Source organism: Gossypium hirsutum, chromosome D02 (assembly GCF_007990345.1).
Source record: "Gossypium hirsutum isolate 1008001.06 chromosome D02, Gossypium_hirsutum_v2.1, whole genome shotgun sequence".
NCBI lineage: Eukaryota > Viridiplantae > Streptophyta > Magnoliopsida > Malvales > Malvaceae > Gossypium > Gossypium hirsutum.
In genome coordinates this window covers 67,492,928-67,510,957 of record NC_053438.1, presented here as the reverse complement: position 1 = coordinate 67,510,957, position 18,030 = coordinate 67,492,928, and the positions used below count along the sequence as shown (strand labels likewise).

At 36.2% G+C, this 18,030-nt stretch overlaps 2 protein-coding genes across 3 annotated transcripts; one reads left to right on the top strand and one right to left on the bottom strand.

Annotated features, from left to right (window-relative positions):
* Nucleotides 1–8,296: 8,296 nt before the first annotated feature.
* Nucleotides 8,297–12,412, bottom strand: LOC107888129 (ankyrin repeat domain-containing protein 2A). The gene is made up of 9 exons (XM_041089066.1): nt 12,081–12,412; nt 11,942–11,988; nt 11,339–11,520; nt 10,138–10,350; nt 9,874–10,022; nt 9,588–9,756; nt 9,412–9,504; nt 8,707–8,846; nt 8,297–8,612 (listed from the first exon to the last, which is right to left on the bottom strand). Exons 2-9 carry the CDS (start codon nt 11,976–11,978, stop codon nt 8,513–8,515), a joined length of 1,083 nt encoding a protein of 360 aa, XP_040945000.1. The 5' UTR covers nt 11,979–11,988; nt 12,081–12,412; the 3' UTR covers nt 8,297–8,512.
* Nucleotides 12,413–14,446: 2,034 nt separating this feature from the next.
* Nucleotides 14,447–17,813, top strand: LOC121214804 (3-isopropylmalate dehydratase small subunit 1). 2 transcript variants are annotated; one of them, XM_041089064.1, is made up of 3 exons: nt 15,390–15,547; nt 16,167–17,069; nt 17,542–17,813. In XM_041089064.1, exon 2 carries the CDS (start codon nt 16,286–16,288, stop codon nt 17,060–17,062), a length of 777 nt encoding a protein of 258 aa, XP_040944998.1. In that variant the 5' UTR covers nt 15,390–15,547; nt 16,167–16,285; the 3' UTR covers nt 17,063–17,069; nt 17,542–17,813. The 2 variants fall into 2 exon arrangements, with proteins under 2 accessions (XP_040944999.1, XP_040944998.1); XM_041089065.1 differs by lacking the exon at nt 17,542–17,813 and having other exon boundaries at nt 14,447–15,547; nt 16,167–17,469.
* The last annotated feature ends 217 nt before the right edge of the window (nt 17,814–18,030 follow it).

The following is an 18,030-nucleotide window of genomic DNA, read 5'->3' as shown; positions in this document are numbered from 1 at the left end:
CATTTTTATAAAAAAAATTTGAATCTTTGTAAAAGATTAATAATGAAATTTAGTGAAAAAGTTAAATTGATAAAAGATATAAATAATGAGGGTTAAATTTATTATTATACCTTTATAAAATTAAATATATATAATTTTTAATTTACTAATATTTTAGTTTTTAAAATGGAAAAGATAAAAGGAGAAAAAGGAAATTTCAAGGATTTACGTTAAGAAGACAAAATGTTTTTATTAAAGGTGAGATAACGACAATAACGGCACCGTTCATGAAATTCGCGAGGGTAAGGTAATGCAATTGCAACATACGGCAAAACAAATTAAAATAATTAAATTAGGGTTAAAATACAAAAATAGTTATTTTTGTTTGACTCAAATTACATTTTAGTCACTTATGTTTGAAATGTTACGTTTTAGTCACTTACGTTATCGTTTTGTTACAAAGTGATTACTCTACCGTTAATCTTTGTTATCTCCCTAACGACAGTCCTACGTGGCAGTCCAAATGAGTTTTAAATGTTAACTTAGATGTCTAGTTGCTGGGATGAAAATAAGTTTTTAATTAAATAAATTTAATTTGGACTACCAGGTAGGACATCCGAGTTGGTATTTAAAACCCGTTTAGACTGCCACGTAACACCGCCGTTAGGGAGATAACAGAGCTTAATGGTAGAGTTGCTACTTCATAATAAAAAGATAACGTAAATGACTAAAATGTAATTTGAGGTAAACAAAAATGACTATTGTTGTAGTTTACCATGAATTATTTATCATTCTCTCTTTCTTTTTAGTTCAATAATCATTAAGGAAAGAAAGGGGTCCACAAACCGGTTCAAATCACCTTCATTATTAACAAAAGGTGGTTAAATAATATATAAATAAATGAATGAATTTTTCTGTAATTTAATGTTGAATTAATTGGATGTATGGATGGAGAGTTTTGTGTGGTTGTGTAGAAGATGTTAAGTAGAACTGTCCTTGGGCCGGGGCGGCCCAGCCTGGCCCAAAATATGGGAGGGTTCGAGTAAAAATATAGGTCCAAAATATGGGTTTGGGCAAAAAAATGAGACCCGTTTAAAAAATGAGCCGGGCTCGGGCTCAACTTTTTTGGCCCGGCCCGAATATAATAAATATTTTTTTATTTTTTAATTTTAAAATACTTTAAAAATAATTTTTTTATTTTTAAATTTTTTTTGTGTTTATTAAAAATCGGGCCGGGCCGGGATCGGGCTTATTATTTTTTCCCAGGCCGGGCCTGGACAAAATTTCAGGCCCATATTTCGGGCCGGTCCCGGGCCTAAGAGTCGGGCCAAAATTTTTTTCGGACTCGGCCCGGCCCATGGACAGGTCTAATGTTAAGTGAAATAGTTAGAGCTCGAATTTCATGTGATGATTTAATGATTAAGAGTGTTTATCATTTTAGATGTGATTTGAATTTGAGCCATACTAATAGTGTATGTTATCCTAATTTTATCTATTATTGTAATTAAAAAAAAAGTTATAGCGCGTATGGTAAAGCATGGGGTGTGGTTTACACGTGCAAACATATATAAAGAATATTTAAGCAAGGCAAAGAGCACAATTTCCCATCCTAAACTTGATACGCACTTCATTGAAATGAAAAAGCCAGTCAATGCCACTTTTTGATGTGAATTGGTCTTCCTAAACTCCCGCTATTTGTCCCTTTCTTTACCTTTTTTATTTTACAGCAACCAGTAATAAATCTTGGAGTTAAATTCTTTTTAAAATTTTCTCAAAATTAAGGGGGGTAAAGATAGCTTATCATAAGTCGGATCGGGATTGGATTGGATTTGTTAAGAAATGGCTTAAAATTGGTAGTGGATTGTTGTTGTTGGTAGTGGGTTGTTGGTGGTAGTGGATTAGTGGATGGTTGTTGGTGTCCATTTTCAACCACAAATCTTTGCCAAAGTTTTGGACAATTATGTCCTTGAACTCTCTTATAAATAGAGAGGTTCATTAGCCATATTCATCATCCCAAACCAAGAGAGAGCAAAGCTTGTTCTTTGAAAGCTAGGATTTTAGCTTTCGGGTTTTCTATAGGGGTTGAGAGTTGTGAGGTTCTCGGGTTGTGTCTTGAGAGTAAAACACTTGTAATCTTCATCTTGTTATAGTGAAATTTCTTTTCGCCTCTGCCCGTGGACGTAGGCATTAAAGCCGAACCACGTAAATCCTTGTGTTCACTTTATTTTTCGTTCCGGTCAATTTACTTGTAGTCATATCGGAGTTCTCGAATCGATCCTTTCCGCAACAAATTGGTATCAGAGCGTAGTTGAAGGAGTGATAATATTTTCTGAATTGCCCTGTGACTGCAGCTTTGTCTGATCTTTCACATCAGGAAGAAAATATTATCATTCATTCAAAGGTTCCAAATTATGGCTACAAGTGTTTCATCGACTAAGTATGATGTCGAGAAATTTACCGGGAAAAATAGTTTCAGTTTATGGCGCATCAAGATGCGGGCAGTGCTGGTTCAACAAGGATTGCTAAAAGCATTGTCTGGTAAAGATAAATTACCAAGCACGCTTTCGGAAGAGCAAAAGGATGACATGCTAGAAAGAGCACATAGTGCTATTCTGCTATGTCTAGGAGATGAAGTGCTACGAGAAGTAGCGGATGAGAAAACCGCGTCCGGTTTGTGGCTCCGGTTAGAGAGCAAGTACATGACGAAGTCATTGACGAACCGGCTCTACCTCAAGCAAAGACTCTATGCCCTGAAGATGGAGGAAGGTACACCTGTTTCCCAGCACCTGGATAAATTCAATTCCATTATCATGGATTTGAATAATATCGATAACAAAATCGATGATGAGGACCAAGCAATAATTGTTTTGTGTTCTTTGCCTCCCTCGTATGAGAATTTTGTTGATACAATGATGTACGGTCGTGATGACCTGACTCTAGAGGAGGTGAAAAATGCCTTAAGTTCCAGTGAGTTGAGGAAGAAAATCACTGGTAAGGTGGTCGAAAACAATGAAGGCGAAGGCTTGGTTGCTCGAGGAAGATCCAAGGCAAAGGGTGGAAGTTCAAGTAAAAGCCATCCTAGATCGCAGTCCAAGAAGAGAATACAGTGCTACTACTGTAAGAAGTACGGGCACATGAAGGTAGATTGTCCGAAAAGGAAGGAGAAATCAGAATCACAGGAGCAACAAAATGATCGTGCGAATGTAGCTGATGCAGATTCTTCAAGTGATGCCGAGATCGTTCTTGCAGTATCCGACTCTTACGCTGGTGGGAGATGGATTCTTGATACGGGAGCTACATTTCATATAAGTACTTCGAAAGATGCATTCTCAACATACGAGAAGCATTCTGGTTCAGTACTAATGGGAAATGACCACGCATGTCAAGTCATGGGGATTGGCACAGTTCGTATAAAGATGTTTGACGGTATTGTTAGAACTCTAACTGATGTTCGGCACATTCCAGAAATGAAGAAAAATTTGATCTCTTTGAGTACGTTGGACAAGAAAGGCTTTCGGTACTCTGCTGAAGGTGGAGTTCTCAAGGTATTCTCGGGTGCTTTGACTGTGATACGTGGTAATTTGGAGCGGGGCCTTTACTTCCTCGATGGTTCCTCGGTTACAGGTGTTGCGGGAGTGTCATCATCAGATGATCTAGATTCTGACACCACGAAGTTATGGCATATGCGGCTCGGGCATATGAGCGAGAGAGGCTTATCGGTGCTAAGCAAACGAGGATTATTGTCTGGGCAGTGTACAGGAAAGTTGAATTTCTGTGAGCACTGCGTCTTCGGTAAGCAGACTCGGGTAAAGTTCAGCACTGGGATTCACAAGACAAAAGGCACAGTGGATTACTTCCATTCTGACCTTTGGGGGCCTTCTCCGACAATTTCTAAAGGTGGTTACAGATATCTGCTTACCTTTATCGATGATTACTCGAGAAAGGTTTGGGTGTATTTTCTGAAGAGCAAGTATGAGGTTCTCATCAACTTCAAGCAATTTAAAGCTTTGATCGAAAATCAAACAGGAAAGAAGATCAAGCGATTCCGGACGGATAATGGCTTGGAGTTTTGCTCAGGTGAATTCAATGAGTTCTGCAAAAATGAAGGAATAGTGAGACACCGCACTGTTCGTCGAACACCACAACAAAATGGAGTTGCAGAACGCATGAATAGAACTCTCTTGGAGCGAGCTCGTTGCATGCGATCAAATGCTGGGCTCGGTGAAGAATTTTGGGCTGAAGCTGTTAATACTGCTTGTTATTTGGTTAACAGATCTCCGTCAACAGCTATTGAGCTGAAGACTCCTGAGGAAGTATGGTCTGGTTCTCCTGCTGATTACTCTGGTTTAAGAGTGTTTGGCTGCCCTGCGTATGCTCATGTAAATGAGGGAAAACTCAAACCGAGGGCGAAGAAATGCATATTTCTTGGATACGGCCAAGGGGTGAAAGGATACAGGTTGTGGTGTCCTGATCCGGTTTCGTCCAAGTTCATCATCAGCAGAGATGTGACTTTTGATGAGTCATCCATGCTTCGATCCACCACAAATTCCCGGGAAAAGGAGGAGTCAGATAGAATGGGAGATCACGGTGTTGAGAAGCAGGTGGAGTGTCAGGTGGACGCTCCAATTCCTACGGAAGGTACTTCAGTCCAGGATGATCAAGTTGAGGTGCAAGATTCCGATGAAGATGAGTCACCTCAAGAAAAACCATATAGCATTGCCACTGGAAGAACGAAGAGACAAATCAAACCAAATCCGCGTTACGCTAATCTGGTGTCTTTCGCGCTCAGTGTGGCGGAGTCCATTGGTATAGAACCTTCCAGTTATAATGAGGCTGTCACGTGTGATGAGTCGGCACAGTGGGCAATTGCTATGAGTGAGGAGATAGAATCTCTTCACAAGAACCATACTTGGGAGTTGGTTAAGCCGCCAAGTAACCAGAAGATAGTTGGTTGCAAATGGGTCTTCAAGAAAAAGGAAGGCATCCTAGGGGTTGAAGCAACTAGATTCAAGGCACGATTGGTTGCTAAAGGCTTCACTCAGAAAGAGGGGATTGACTACAATGAAGTTTTCTCCCCAGTCGTAAAGCATTCTTCCATTCGTGTATTACTTGCCATGGTGGCCAAGTCTGATCTAGAACTTGAGCAGCTTGACGTAAAAACGGCGTTCTTGCATGGTGAGCTCGAGGAAACAATCTACATGCGTCAACCAGAGGGTTTTACAGTTCCTGGTAAAGAAGACCATGTCTGTCTATTAAAGAAGTCTTTATATGGATTGAAACAATCCCCAAGGCAGTGGTACAAGCGGTTTGATAGCTTCATGATTCAGCATGGTTACACAAGATGTGACTATGATGCTTGTGTCTATCATCGGAAGCTCTCAGATGGTTCGCACATTTATTTGTTGCTGTATGTTGATGACATGTTAATTGCTTCCAAAAACATGTCGGAAATCAACAAGTTAAAGTCGCAGTTGAGTGGTGAGTTCGAGATGAAGGATCTGGGTGCTGCCAAGAAAATTTTGGGCATGGATATTCACAGAGATCGCAAGGCGGGCAAGCTTCGTGTGTCGCAGAAGAACTACATTGAAAAGGTTCTTCAACGCTTCGGCATGGATAAAGCGAAAACTGTGAGTACTCCGTTGGCACCACATTTCAAACTCTCTGCAGAGTTGTCACCACAATCTGATGAAGAAAAGCAGCAAATGTCTCACATTCCATACTCGAGTGCAGTTGGAAGCGTGATGTATGCAATGGTTTGCACTCGTCCAGACATTTCACATGCAGTTAGTGTGGTCAGCAGATACATGAGTTGTCCTGGCAAGGAACACTGGCAGGCCGTGAAATGGATTCTCAGGTACTTGAGAGGTTCTGCAGATTTATGCTTGGTATATAATCAGAGTGACTGCACTAGCAGTGTCACGGGCTATGTGGACTCTGATTATGCTGGAGATCTGGACAAAAGAAGATCTCTGACGGGTTATGTTTTCACTTATTCTGGAGGAGCCATTAGTTGGAAAGCTGTGTTACAGTCTACCGTAGCCTTATCTACGACTGAGGCGGAATATATGGCGTTAGCAGAAGCAGTGAAAGAAGCATTGTGGATGAAAGGTCTAGTAAGCAGTTTGGGTTTACAACAGGATTTCACTGTTGTATTTTGCGATAGCCAGAGTGCCATACATCTGACTAAAAATCAGATGTTTCATGAACGGACCAAACACATTGATGTCAGATATCATTTTGTTCGGGAACATGTTACGCAAGGTGACATTGTTATCAGCAAGGTTGCTACCGAGAAGAATCCTGCAGATATGTTAACTAAGGTGATCCCTGCATATAAGTTCAAGCATTGCTTGGACTTGATAGGTATTCGGGATTGATTAGCGCCAGAGAGGCGTTTGGAAGAGGTGATCCAGTTCGAGGAATTCACTATGATGTTCAGCTTGGTAAATTTCAAGCCAAGGTGGAGATTTGTTAAGAAATGGCTTAAAATTGGTAGTGGATTGTTGTTGTTGGTAGTGGGTTGTTGGTGGTAGTGGATTAGTGGATGGTTGTTGGTGTCCATTTTCAACCACAAATCTTTGCCAAAGTTTTGGACAATTATGTCCTTGAACTCTCTTATAAATAGAGAGGTTCATTAGCCATATTCATCATCCCAAACCAAGAGAGAGCAAAGCTTGTTCTTTGAAAGCTAGGATTTTAGCTTTCGGGTTTTCTATAGGGGTTGAGAGTTGTGAGGTTCTCGGGTTGTGTCTTGAGAGTAAAACACTTGTAATCTTCATCTTGTTATAGTGAAATTTCTTTTCGCCTCTGCCCGTGGACGTAGGCATTAAAGCCGAACCACGTAAATCCTTGTGTTCACTTTATTTTTCGTTCCGGTCAATTTACTTGTAGTCATATCGGAGTTCTCGAATCGATCCTTTCCGCAACAGGATTAGTGCAAAAAATCAAATTCTTTTTTTAGAACTGGCTCGAAAAATAAACTTAAAATTTTGCTCAAATTTAGCCCGAATAAAAATGTTAAACTCGAGCTCGACCAATTTATCTTATTTTTTTAAATTATTTTTATATAACAATAAATTTTAACAATATAATACATCAAATAGATTAAAAACATTAAAATAAATATTTCTCAACAAATTAAAAATACATATATTTTTTTATATTTAAATAACACTAATATAGTTATAACTTAACAAATAAATACCTCTAAAATAGTAGCAAAATAATAGTTTTATAATAGCGAAATTGTAACAAAAGGACAACATAATAGAAACAAAACGACAGTAAACAACAACAGAATTTTTGTCAAATTTGGGCTGAGGTCAAGCCAAAAAAGTCGCCCGAGGCCCAACTTATTTCCTAAACAAATTTTATTTTTTGTCCATATATTTTTACCCAAAACCTCCTACTTTTCAAGCGAACCTTCAAAATTAAACAAATAATCCAACCCATGATCAAGTCTACTCTACTTCAATAGTATTTAAACTCTATTTACAATTACATTGATTCATCTTTAAAGGAAAGGCAAAATTCTTCAAATAATAAAAAAAAATTTATTTATAAAGTTGTAACTCGAGATTTTATTTAAAAGAATTTATAAATTATTATTAAAGTAACCTTCTTCGAAATTTAAAAAAAGTTGGACACGGCAAAAGCGGGGCAACTAAGAGAACCACAATTTCTATTTTTATGTTTTTTCTATTACCTGGCTTTCATCCCAAACACTCTACACTTACCTTTTAATTGTACAAATTCGTGGGCGCAGCCCAATCTAAGAGATACTATAACATCCAAGCACGTGGCTAGCTAGCCACACAACATGTCGGTCAGTCGGTGGCTTATTATAATTAAACTTATACATACATTAATGGAAACGTAACTTTACATTGTAAATTACTGTTATTGTGTGTTAAATTTAGCCCAATACATTCCTTTTACATAATTATTATATCAACTACCTAAACCTTTCTCTCTCTCTCTCTTTTAACGATTAATTTATTAAATTTTAATTCGGTTTAATTAATTGATTAAAATTATAAATACTTGTGTTTTGTATTTTGATTGAATTTTAAAAAATTACATAATAATTAAAAAACGGTTAAAATGTCAAATCTGTTGGATTAATTGAATATTAATCAGAATTATTTTGGATTTATTGTTGACTCTAGGTTTTTAAACCAATTAGACATTTGGCAGAAACAAAGGTTACCGTTAACAACCTTTTCTTTAATCATTAAAAAGACCGCACAGCTGTAAATGGTGATAAATGGAAAAGTGAAATCGGTGGTCCACATGAAACATTCCCACATATAAACTATTTTAGAAAATCAATTGTAAAACTAATATTTAGAGAGGGAAAAAAAATGCTACATGTAGCAACCAGACAGCATGGACAACTAGTCGAGCCGTGACTGTGTGATCATAACCCGCATACGAAATGAAAGCAAATTTGTTTTTGTCTAATAGCACAGTGAAATGGCCTATCACATGCTAGGACCCACACAATACACATGGCTGCTGCCGACACTCCAACTCACAGGAAAGCATCCTTCTCCAGTAACTTAAGCACCTCATGCTGGTTGTTGAGCTTGGCTACATCTATAGCAGTCTTGCCATCCATGTTTTGGAGTGTGCTGCAGCAATGAAACAAGAAATTACTTTCATTGAAAGGCAAAAATACCCTATAAGAGTCAGCTTCGATGGTTAGCCGACAAGTTGTTTACTTACACAGCAGCACCGTTCTCAAGTAAAAGGGCCACACAGTCTTTCCTTCCATAACCAGCTGCATAATGAAGTGCAGTATTCTTATTCTTGTCCAAAGCATCCACTTTTGCTCCAGCTTCAATAAGGACTTGGGCACATTTCACCTGAAATTATATCGAAAACATGATACTCCTATTGTTTAATAAAGGGATTATTGTTACACAAAAAGCAACATCGATATGCCCAGTAGATGGTCATTAGTAAGCGCTGAACCAAGAAGCAAGCATATACCTTAGTAGCTATGGCATATTCCATTATACACTAATTCCTGATATTGATGTTTAATAACAATATAAACTTTTTTTCCCACCACAAGGATCCCAAGATGAGATGCTATAGCAAAAGAATACGCTTTAAGGATCCAAGCCCTACTATTCCCAACTGCTTTCAACATACTATAAGTAGGCCATCCAAGATCTGTTTCAACTTTCAATATTTGTCCATCCCAAAACTTGCCTTCAACGAGGCAATTAAGACAAGGTCCTTAGTGCATAGAGGACTGAGGTTATTATTTATGAATTATGATATAACAAGACAATAATAAGTGTTAGAGACGCATGCTTTTAGGTAATTAGTGATTAAATCTAATCCAACTTTCCAATTCTTGGGAATGCAACAGTTGAGAGAGCAGGGGAGGAAAAGCGAGATGCAGTTATAAAATGATTATACCTCGCCATATCCACATGCAAAATGCAATGCTGTTCTTCCCTCTGAATCTTCTTCATCCTTGTCGGCACCAGAGGCTAGTGCAGCTTTCAGACCCTAAATCATGAATAGAATCAAACTTTTTAGATTATTAGTCAAAGGGCAAGAACAAACATACAAACCATTCATTTTTGCCATACCTCAACATCACCAACACTAGCACAATTGTGTACAATTGATTCATCCTCATTTCCTACTTCATCACCTTCATCTGCCGCAGAGTTGTCGGCAGAAGTGGCTGCATCCCCTGAAACTGCAAGACCCATTGCTTCACCCAACTTCTTCAGAACATCTTTATCATTCCAATACCTAAATAAGAAAACTTTTAGTGAACAAATTGTTTAACACACGCATCCTACACTCATTCTAATGATGAAAATGTTATGCTCATAAGCTAATAAAATTATGAGGCTACTAATCACCCACTTCATCATTGCTGCAGGACCACCAGTCTCTATTTCATCTAGAATATGCTTCAGTGATGGATCTTCTTTGATAAGTGCCATCCTTTGCTCAATCTGGTCTTTGTGTTGAGGATTAGTGAAACTGTCAAGCATGCTAGACATAGCTGGATCCTAAAGAAAGACAAAACAAAAGCTTCGTCTTTCAATGTGATTTCATGTAATCTAATACAAGGGCAAAACACTAAAAGAACTGTGAATCCCCTTAAACTTGCAACCAAGCCCGCACCTGCATTAGTGCATTACCAAGGCGCTCAGCCATGGTCATAAACTGGGGGTTCTGCATAACCTGTTGCATAGTTGAATAGTACTGCTGTGGATCAAACTGCGGCATACTATCTTCAGTTGCTGCCCCTTGAAATGTCTTAGTGAGCCGTTCTGCCATTTGGGTGAATGAAGGATCTTTAGCTATCTGCTCAGCTAGTTCCTTGATGCTTGGATCCTAACAAAGTAACAAACCAAGATAATTAACATGCATAAGCCATAAAATTAAAATGTGTTGAGGTTGAGGCTTAAATAAAAGCTATTAGGGAACCAAATTGGAATGTATATGATATATTACACAAACACACATATGCATGAGATTAATATCAACCCGAATCAATCACAAGAATAACAAACTTCAGAACCTGCCTAGACCCAAATTTACCAAAAAGTAAAAAACTGCATCCAAAGAAATCTGAGCCTTGAACAAACCAAAGCCCGAACTAACATAATCCAAACCTGCATTAATCTAAATTCAATGCAAAAAGTTAAATTAATGGCATTTTGATTAAAAATTAATAATCAATTTGTTTGAATCCAAACCAAACAAACTCAAGAAACCTAAGCCCGAAAACTACTCAAAGCCATATGGCCCGACTCAAACCTGCCTGTTTGCCACCTCTTCCTTACACTCCATTCTAGATATATTGCTTTCAGCCCATAAAACCAACAAAACTTGATCTGAACCAACATTAATACTAACTTAATACTATAAAATAGCAATTACCAACTTTTTCATTAAAATTTAATTGTCAATTTTATTCTCATCTTAATCTGCCCCAAAATTACATCTAAAACAACCAAAACTCAAAATTACCCAAAATGACTTGAACACGTGATGGTGCAATTGTGTGGAGGCCGATAAAGGAAGATCCAACAAAGTTTAACATCCCTTGTACAAGTGAAATTATAGATTAATTCAAAAGATTTATGGAAGTTCCTAAATTTATCAGTGGACACTGTTCTATTCTTCCACTTGCCAGCCTTAATACACTACAGAGATGCTGTACTGGACTACTACTGCAGTATTTCCACGGCCATAAACTGTAAGATGAGCTATGATAATCAAAAGGCAATCAAATGAAAGCTTATTGGATTAATTCATTCAAATAAACAGTTCACACTAATGCAAACAAGAATTGAAATAAAAACAGAGAGAAGCTTACATTAAGAAGGCCACTCATGGCTGAGAAATCAAAAGGATTGGGTGGCACAAACCCAGGCATAGTGGTAGGGGAAGCTCCAGCCTGTGCTGGTTGAGACGGCCCAGTGGAAGAAGTTTTGTTCTCGGCGGTGGATGTTTCTGGGTTAGAACTTTTGCTCTCCGTTGTCAAAGTCGATTTCTCATCTAACAAAGACAAAAAAGAAACATAAAGTACTAACTCTTAAATGAAGTCATACAGAAATCCAGAAAATTGAACCCCAACAAAACGAAATTAAGCAATCCTTAATTCAGTTACAAGACCTAAGCATAGTATTCAACAGGAATAACACAATTAAAAAGGCAGCGTTGACAATAACGAGGAAAGGCAGGTAGCTATTTCATATTTGATTCAATAACTCAATAAATTCAAGACCTAAACTAAGTACTAAAAAAGAAACAAAAAAAAAATGCAATCAGAAAGCAGTATTGACGATAACGATGAGAGTAGCGACTATTTTAGTATAAACTCAAAAGCCCAATCAATTAAAGACCCAAATTAGTACTGAATCTCAGAACAGATTCCAAGCCAAATCATCATCATCATAATAATAATAATTAAGCTCACCGGAAGAAGTGGATTCCTTCTGCAAATTGGAAGCCATAGGGAAATAGCTGAATTGGCACCAAACCAAAAAAAAAAGTGTTAGAAATTAGTATTTACAAAAAAAATGAAGAAAAAAAATTAGTAAAATTAGATTGAAAACCTTGATTGGAGGGTGGAATCCTTAAAACCCAGTGAGGAGAGCAAAGGAGCAAAGAAGGGTTGCTTTGGATGCTGGGTTGGATAAATTAATAGAGCGAGTGAAATAGCAGTAGTAGTAACAGTACGAATATGAAAGGGGGAAAAAGGGATAATAATGGCTACAAATGGAAACTAGAGATTGTGTTACGGATGAGTTAGTGGGCCATCTCAATCCTCATCTCATCTCATCTCATCTCATCTCATCTTCTGCTGTTGCTGGAGGAGTCGCTACGAGACCGTGGGCGTGACGTTTTTCATTTTATTTATTTATTTATAAGTTGATCGTCCAATTTTCAAGAGGTTTTCGTTTTGGTCATAAAAAAATCCTTTTAATTTGGTCACTGTGGCTGAAGAAAATTTTCATTTAGCACCCCTAACGATATGTTTAAGATGTGCGTCCTAACTCGATCCACTCCCGACAAACCTCGAGCCAATAGCATTCTTTATTCTTACGTAAATCAATTATATCAGGCATAATAAAATTATTTGACTCTCTTAAAATATCTTGAAACAACTTAAATTATCATAAAACTCGATCAAGTTAGTGCCACTTAAAGATATAAAAGTTGATAAGTATTGTGCACGCGCTTCACACATTAGCATGCTTGTGTGTGCCTTTGCGATGATACAATAATAATAGCATCATACCAATATGATATCCACACAGACTGTCAACAATTCAAATTATTAAGTTAAATTTGTTTATGATAGTAATTATATTAACTAAATACAAATTTACCAACAAACTACCCATTCGTATTCATATTGATCGATTTACGATAGAATCCAAATAAGATCCCTCGTATAATTGGTATGATCTAAACTTTAAGACAAAAATATGACATAGAAAATTAATTTAATAAAAAATATACACTCCATATTTTATGGTTATTATTGTTATAAATGAAAAATTGTTTTAAAATATAAAAATAAAACATAAAAAATCGGTCATTCAACAAATTTAGTTATTATAATAAAATATTGTTTCGATTTTATAGCTGAATTACTTGTTTGATTTATGTTAATTTCATTATTTGTGTTGCATTTAAGGATTTATATTTTTATTGTCATCACAATAATTTCATTTTAAAATTTAAAAGCCACACTTAAATTTAGGGTTTAAGATTTGGTATGATTATTTAAAGCTGAGTAAAAAATTAGAGTTTTGTGTAAAAGTTAAAGGTGGGGTTAATGGATGAAAAGAGAGAGTGAAAAAGTGAATTTTTTTTTTAATATACTTAGTAGAAAAAAAAAGTGAGAAGAAAGAAAATAAAAAATATGATTATTTCCTATCTTAAAGCATAAAAATAATTCCGTTTAAATTGAAATAATGAGAGGTGAAAGAATGGGAGAGAAGTATATGACAATTTAAAATTATATGTTTTTCAAAAAAATAGAAAATTTACAAAAAAAAATCTAAAAAAATATAAAACAAATAAATAACAATTTTAATATATATTTAACTTTTATTTATACTTTTTAGGTTGGGTTTTATTTATTTGGGCAATATTTTTATTTTTGGGTTGTATTTTATATTAGATTTTATTGGTTTTAGTTGGATTTTATGGGTTTGAGTTAATAAATTGGGCTAAAAGATTGATTTTTTGGTTGGTTCAATTAATACTTTTTGTTGTTTCAATGTCAATTCTAAGTAGCTTGCTCAAAATCGGATTCATTAGTACACCCACCAATTCTCGATTCAAATGGTTGATTCAATCTAGTTCTAATAACATTGATGATATTAGTTAAACTAGAAGATCATTAAAGGTTTCATTTTTCTTTTAATTTGGACTACTTTATTTTTCAAAAGTCAAATTCTCATGTTGGTAGTTACTTTATTACATGTAAGTTGCGGGCAGGGGCGAAATTATAATATTTTTTTGGGTCGAAATTAAATTGTAATTTTTACAATAGAAAAAATCTGATACGAGTCAATGAGGTGACACTCAATGGGTTGTTTTTCCTAGTGGTTCAATCACTCAAAGCAAGGCACGACAATTAAAATCAAAGATGAATGCTTTTGTCCAAGACTTTGTTGCTACAAATTTAACTCATCATGTTCGTAACGTTGACAAATACGGGAATGCAATTCACTGGACCAATCTTGGAATAGTGAAAGCCCATAAATTGGTGGATTAATCTTTTATGTATCTTATTATTATTATTTACTTAATTCTCATTGGTTGGGACACATCACTTATGAGTTTTAAGTAATTTTATTGGTTAGGTTATTATTTATTTATTTTCTTAGATAATTTTAAAGAGTTTTATTAGGGTTCAATTACTCTTGTATTTTACCTATAAATAGGCTTGCTTTCTACACATTGAGGGGAATAGAAAGAGAGTATTTGTTTTCTTCCAAATTTGTGTGAGGCAAATTTTTTGAGAGTAGAGTGATTCTTCTCTTGCTATTTAGTTTGGAGTTTGTTACTTTCGCGGATATTTCGGAGTTACAAATATTCAAATTTCTTTCCCGTTCATTAGTGTTTTTAGAGATGCTTCTTCTAGGGGTTTCGTAGGGAGTCGCTCAATCATTGGCGTTTTTGGTTACAAGTTAACCAAGGTTTCCATAGGGCAAATCTATCCTTTTTCTTCTTTTATTATTATTATTTAACTAATTTTATTTATTCTCGTTTTATTTCTAATTTGTGTTTCTCTTGTGTCTAGATCCGGGATTCCGCATCAAAATGTAATTTCACAATTTTAATAGATTATATTTTTATAATTTTTAAAGGATTAAATCAAAATTTTATATTTTTAGGGGGGATAAAGTGAAATTTTATATTTACTAAAGTAATATTCGCAATCGATTGCAGATTTAGCTCGTGTACTTTAATTTATTTTTTTGTTTTTGTATTTTTTTGAATTTTAAAATTTCAATATTAAGTTAAATGATAACTGTTAAATTATGTTGTTTTCAAAACTTTATACCATAAACATATTATCACATGTAATGTCATGTCGCTTGCTATTTTCATATAATATTCAAAACTAAAAAGATCAAATTGGAAGGCATTGACTAAGCCCACAACTTACCCCTAGTAAAAGAGTAATAGCAAAATTTGACCTAACAAATTTAAAAACTAGTAAGGATTGAAACTTCAAAATTAAAAAAAAAAAGAAAAAGAAAAAGTAAAGGACTAAAATTGATAAAATTAGAATATTACAGATAAATCCACAAATAACTCATAATAAAAGGACTAATAGTAGCATTTGACCTTTTAAAAGTTCCGTAACCGTAAAAAGAAGAAGTTGTTTTTTCTATTTTACCCACCTCTATGTGGTGGTTTTTACTATACAGCAAGTATCCACTCATTCGTCAAGGAAAAAAACACAACGGGAACATAAATGAGAGCCGCCATTTACAGACTTCACCACTGAGCCCATATCTGAAGTCAAGCTACCCTCGGCATTACCGCCTGATCATAGGTATTTCCTCCACTCTCCCTTCTCTTTCACTTTTCTATATCTCCGTTTTCTTTTCCCCTTCTTTTCCGGTGATTTAATATCGTTGAAATCATTGTTAAAATGTTTTTTTTTTCAAGTTTTGGGTAGTTTTACTAGGGTTAACGTTATATGAAGATTTGGGTTGTTTGAGCAATTTGGGTAATGATAATATAACATGAATTCTGGGTTTGGAACTCCGGATAGTATATAGCTTGTTTGAATTTTCATGATTTCTGGTTTAACATAATTCCATTTCCTGTTTCTTATGTTATGTCTCTGGATTTGTCTGAATCTCTTTCATGATCAATCCTTAGCCTTAGCCCTTAGGCTATGCCGTTGCCTACTGTTTTATTTAGGGTGCCATTTAGGACTGTTCTCTTTCGAGCACGACCGCACTAGAGAGTATGATTGGGAAGAACCTCACTGTTCTAAACTATTCTGGTTTATTATTCCAGTACAATATTTTGTTGATGTTTTTTTAGATGCGAAACTTTTTGAATATATATGTAGATATGACTGCATGAGCATGCTTTTGGGTATTTATACATATGTCCGTATGTATGTATGCTTTAAGTTGTTACACGATCTCATTGCCTTGCAGAATACTTGACAAAGTATTGCTTTATGTTACTTGGTGAAATTTGAAGTTGGGATCAAGCATAGCTCTCAGGAAAAAAACGCAACGTGTATTAGACATTATTAACACCACTCATTCAAGTAATGGCTGCCTCTTTGACTCGCATTTCGTACTCATCTGCCTTCACCTTCTCAGCATCAAAAACCTCAGTTTTCTCTCCTTCTCTATTCGCTTCCTCCATCAAAGTCCCCACCTTTTCCCCTTTGACTGCCAAACTCCTCTGGTCCACCTTCGCCCCACATGCAGCACATGCGATCAGTTTCACAACACATGCCACCTCGACACCTGCTTCTGTTCTGGACACCTCAACAAAAACCTTCCATGGCCTTTGTTATGTGGTTGGGGATAATATCGACACTGATCAAATAATCCCTGCTGAATACCTTACATTGGTTCCCTCAAACCCGGCTGAGTATGAGAAATTGGGCTCATACGCTCTTATCGGCCTCCTTTCATCATATGCTACTCGTTTTATTGAACCGAATGAGACTAAGACAAAATACTCGATCGTGATCGGTGGTGCTAACTTTGGTTGCGGGTCCTCTCGCGAGCATGCACCGGTTGCACTTGGGGCAGCAGGGGCAAAGGCAGTCGTGGCTGAATCTTATGCTAGGATATTTTTTAGGAATTCTGTTGCAACCGGGGAAGTTTATCCATTAGAATCAGAAGCAAGAATATGTGAGGAATGCAAGACTGGGGATGTGGTGACGATAGAGTTGTGGGAGAGTCGTTTGATCAACCATTCCACCGGGAAAGAGTATAAATTGAAGTCCATTGGGGATGCAGGGCCAGTCATTGAAGCTGGAGGAATCTTTGCGTATGCAAGAAAAACAGGAATGATTCCATCTCAGTCAAACTAAACTCCATGTATGTCTTTGAGCCCTTGTATACACCGTTTTGTTTTCCGAGGCATTCTATGATGTGAATTCAAATACGGAAAAATACATACTTGTTGCATGCGGATAGAGCAAGTTCAGAAAATGTTACTATCGAATCTCAACCCAGGGTTTTATTATCTTGCTACTAGACCATGTTTTAGCAGATTGTTTTACCATAGTCTATTACCTCGAGTAAAGATAAGAAACAGAAATGTGACGTGATTAAAGTCATCGACTGGTTTTTTTTTTCTTAATTCTGGATGCTTATCATGAGTGCTTTGTGTGTCCTAATTGACCAGATTAGGCAGGTAGCAATCTGCTGACACCTTACAGAACACTCAAAACTTGCAATCTATATTATTCCGATTGGCACCTACGGATGCCTGACTCTTCTGCTTTCTGTAAACCTTTTGAATATCATTGCCACTTTGCATGTTAATTTGTTTACTCTTAATTTGTAGTGGAGGAGCACTTGGTTCCGGCTTCTTCAACTTTTGTCAACTTCGAGGCTAGTGATTAGGCACTCAGGATCAATTATCATCCTTTTCTTGTTTCTTTCTCTTGTATCGTTGGCCAGCTTTTCGTGTTATTATATGCATCTGTTCTAAGCTGAACATTTAGACTGTGGTTCACCTTAGCTTTATGTACTCATATTGGGGATAAATCTACAGGATTTTGGAACACATAAGTGTCCATTGATCTTTTGATAATTATTAAATGTTGTTAAATGTTACATATAAGAACACTGGGAACTAATCTAATGCCCTGAGATTGAATTAGAAGGCATAATCCAACCGGGTTTTTCTCATCTTCTTTGGGGACTTAATAGAGTCCTTGTCACCTAAAGGTTGACCCTCTGCAATCACAAGTTCGATCTTACAACCATCTTTTATTGGCTGATCGACTACCTTCATTTTCTTGTGTTATTCTCTGACTCACAAGTATACATG

What these genes read in the sequence shown, in the direction of transcription:
- LOC121214804 (XM_041089064.1), top strand. Translation starts at nt 16,286, where the DNA reads ATGGCTGCCTCTTTGACTCGCATTTCGTACTCATCTGCCTTCACCTTC.
- LOC107888129 (XM_041089066.1), bottom strand. Translation starts at nt 11,978, where the DNA reads ATGGCTTCCAATTTGCAGAAGGAATCCACTTCTTCCG. An exon ending in CCATGAGTGGCCTTCTTAAT is followed by an intron (nt 10,351 to 11,338) that starts GTAAGCTTCTCT and finishes TTACTTTGTTAG; the next exon opens with GATCCAAGCATCAAGGAACT. An exon ending in GGTCCTGCAGCAATGATGAA is followed by an intron (nt 9,757 to 9,873) that starts GTGGGTGATTAG and finishes TTTCTTATTTAG; the next exon opens with GTATTGGAATGATAAAGATG.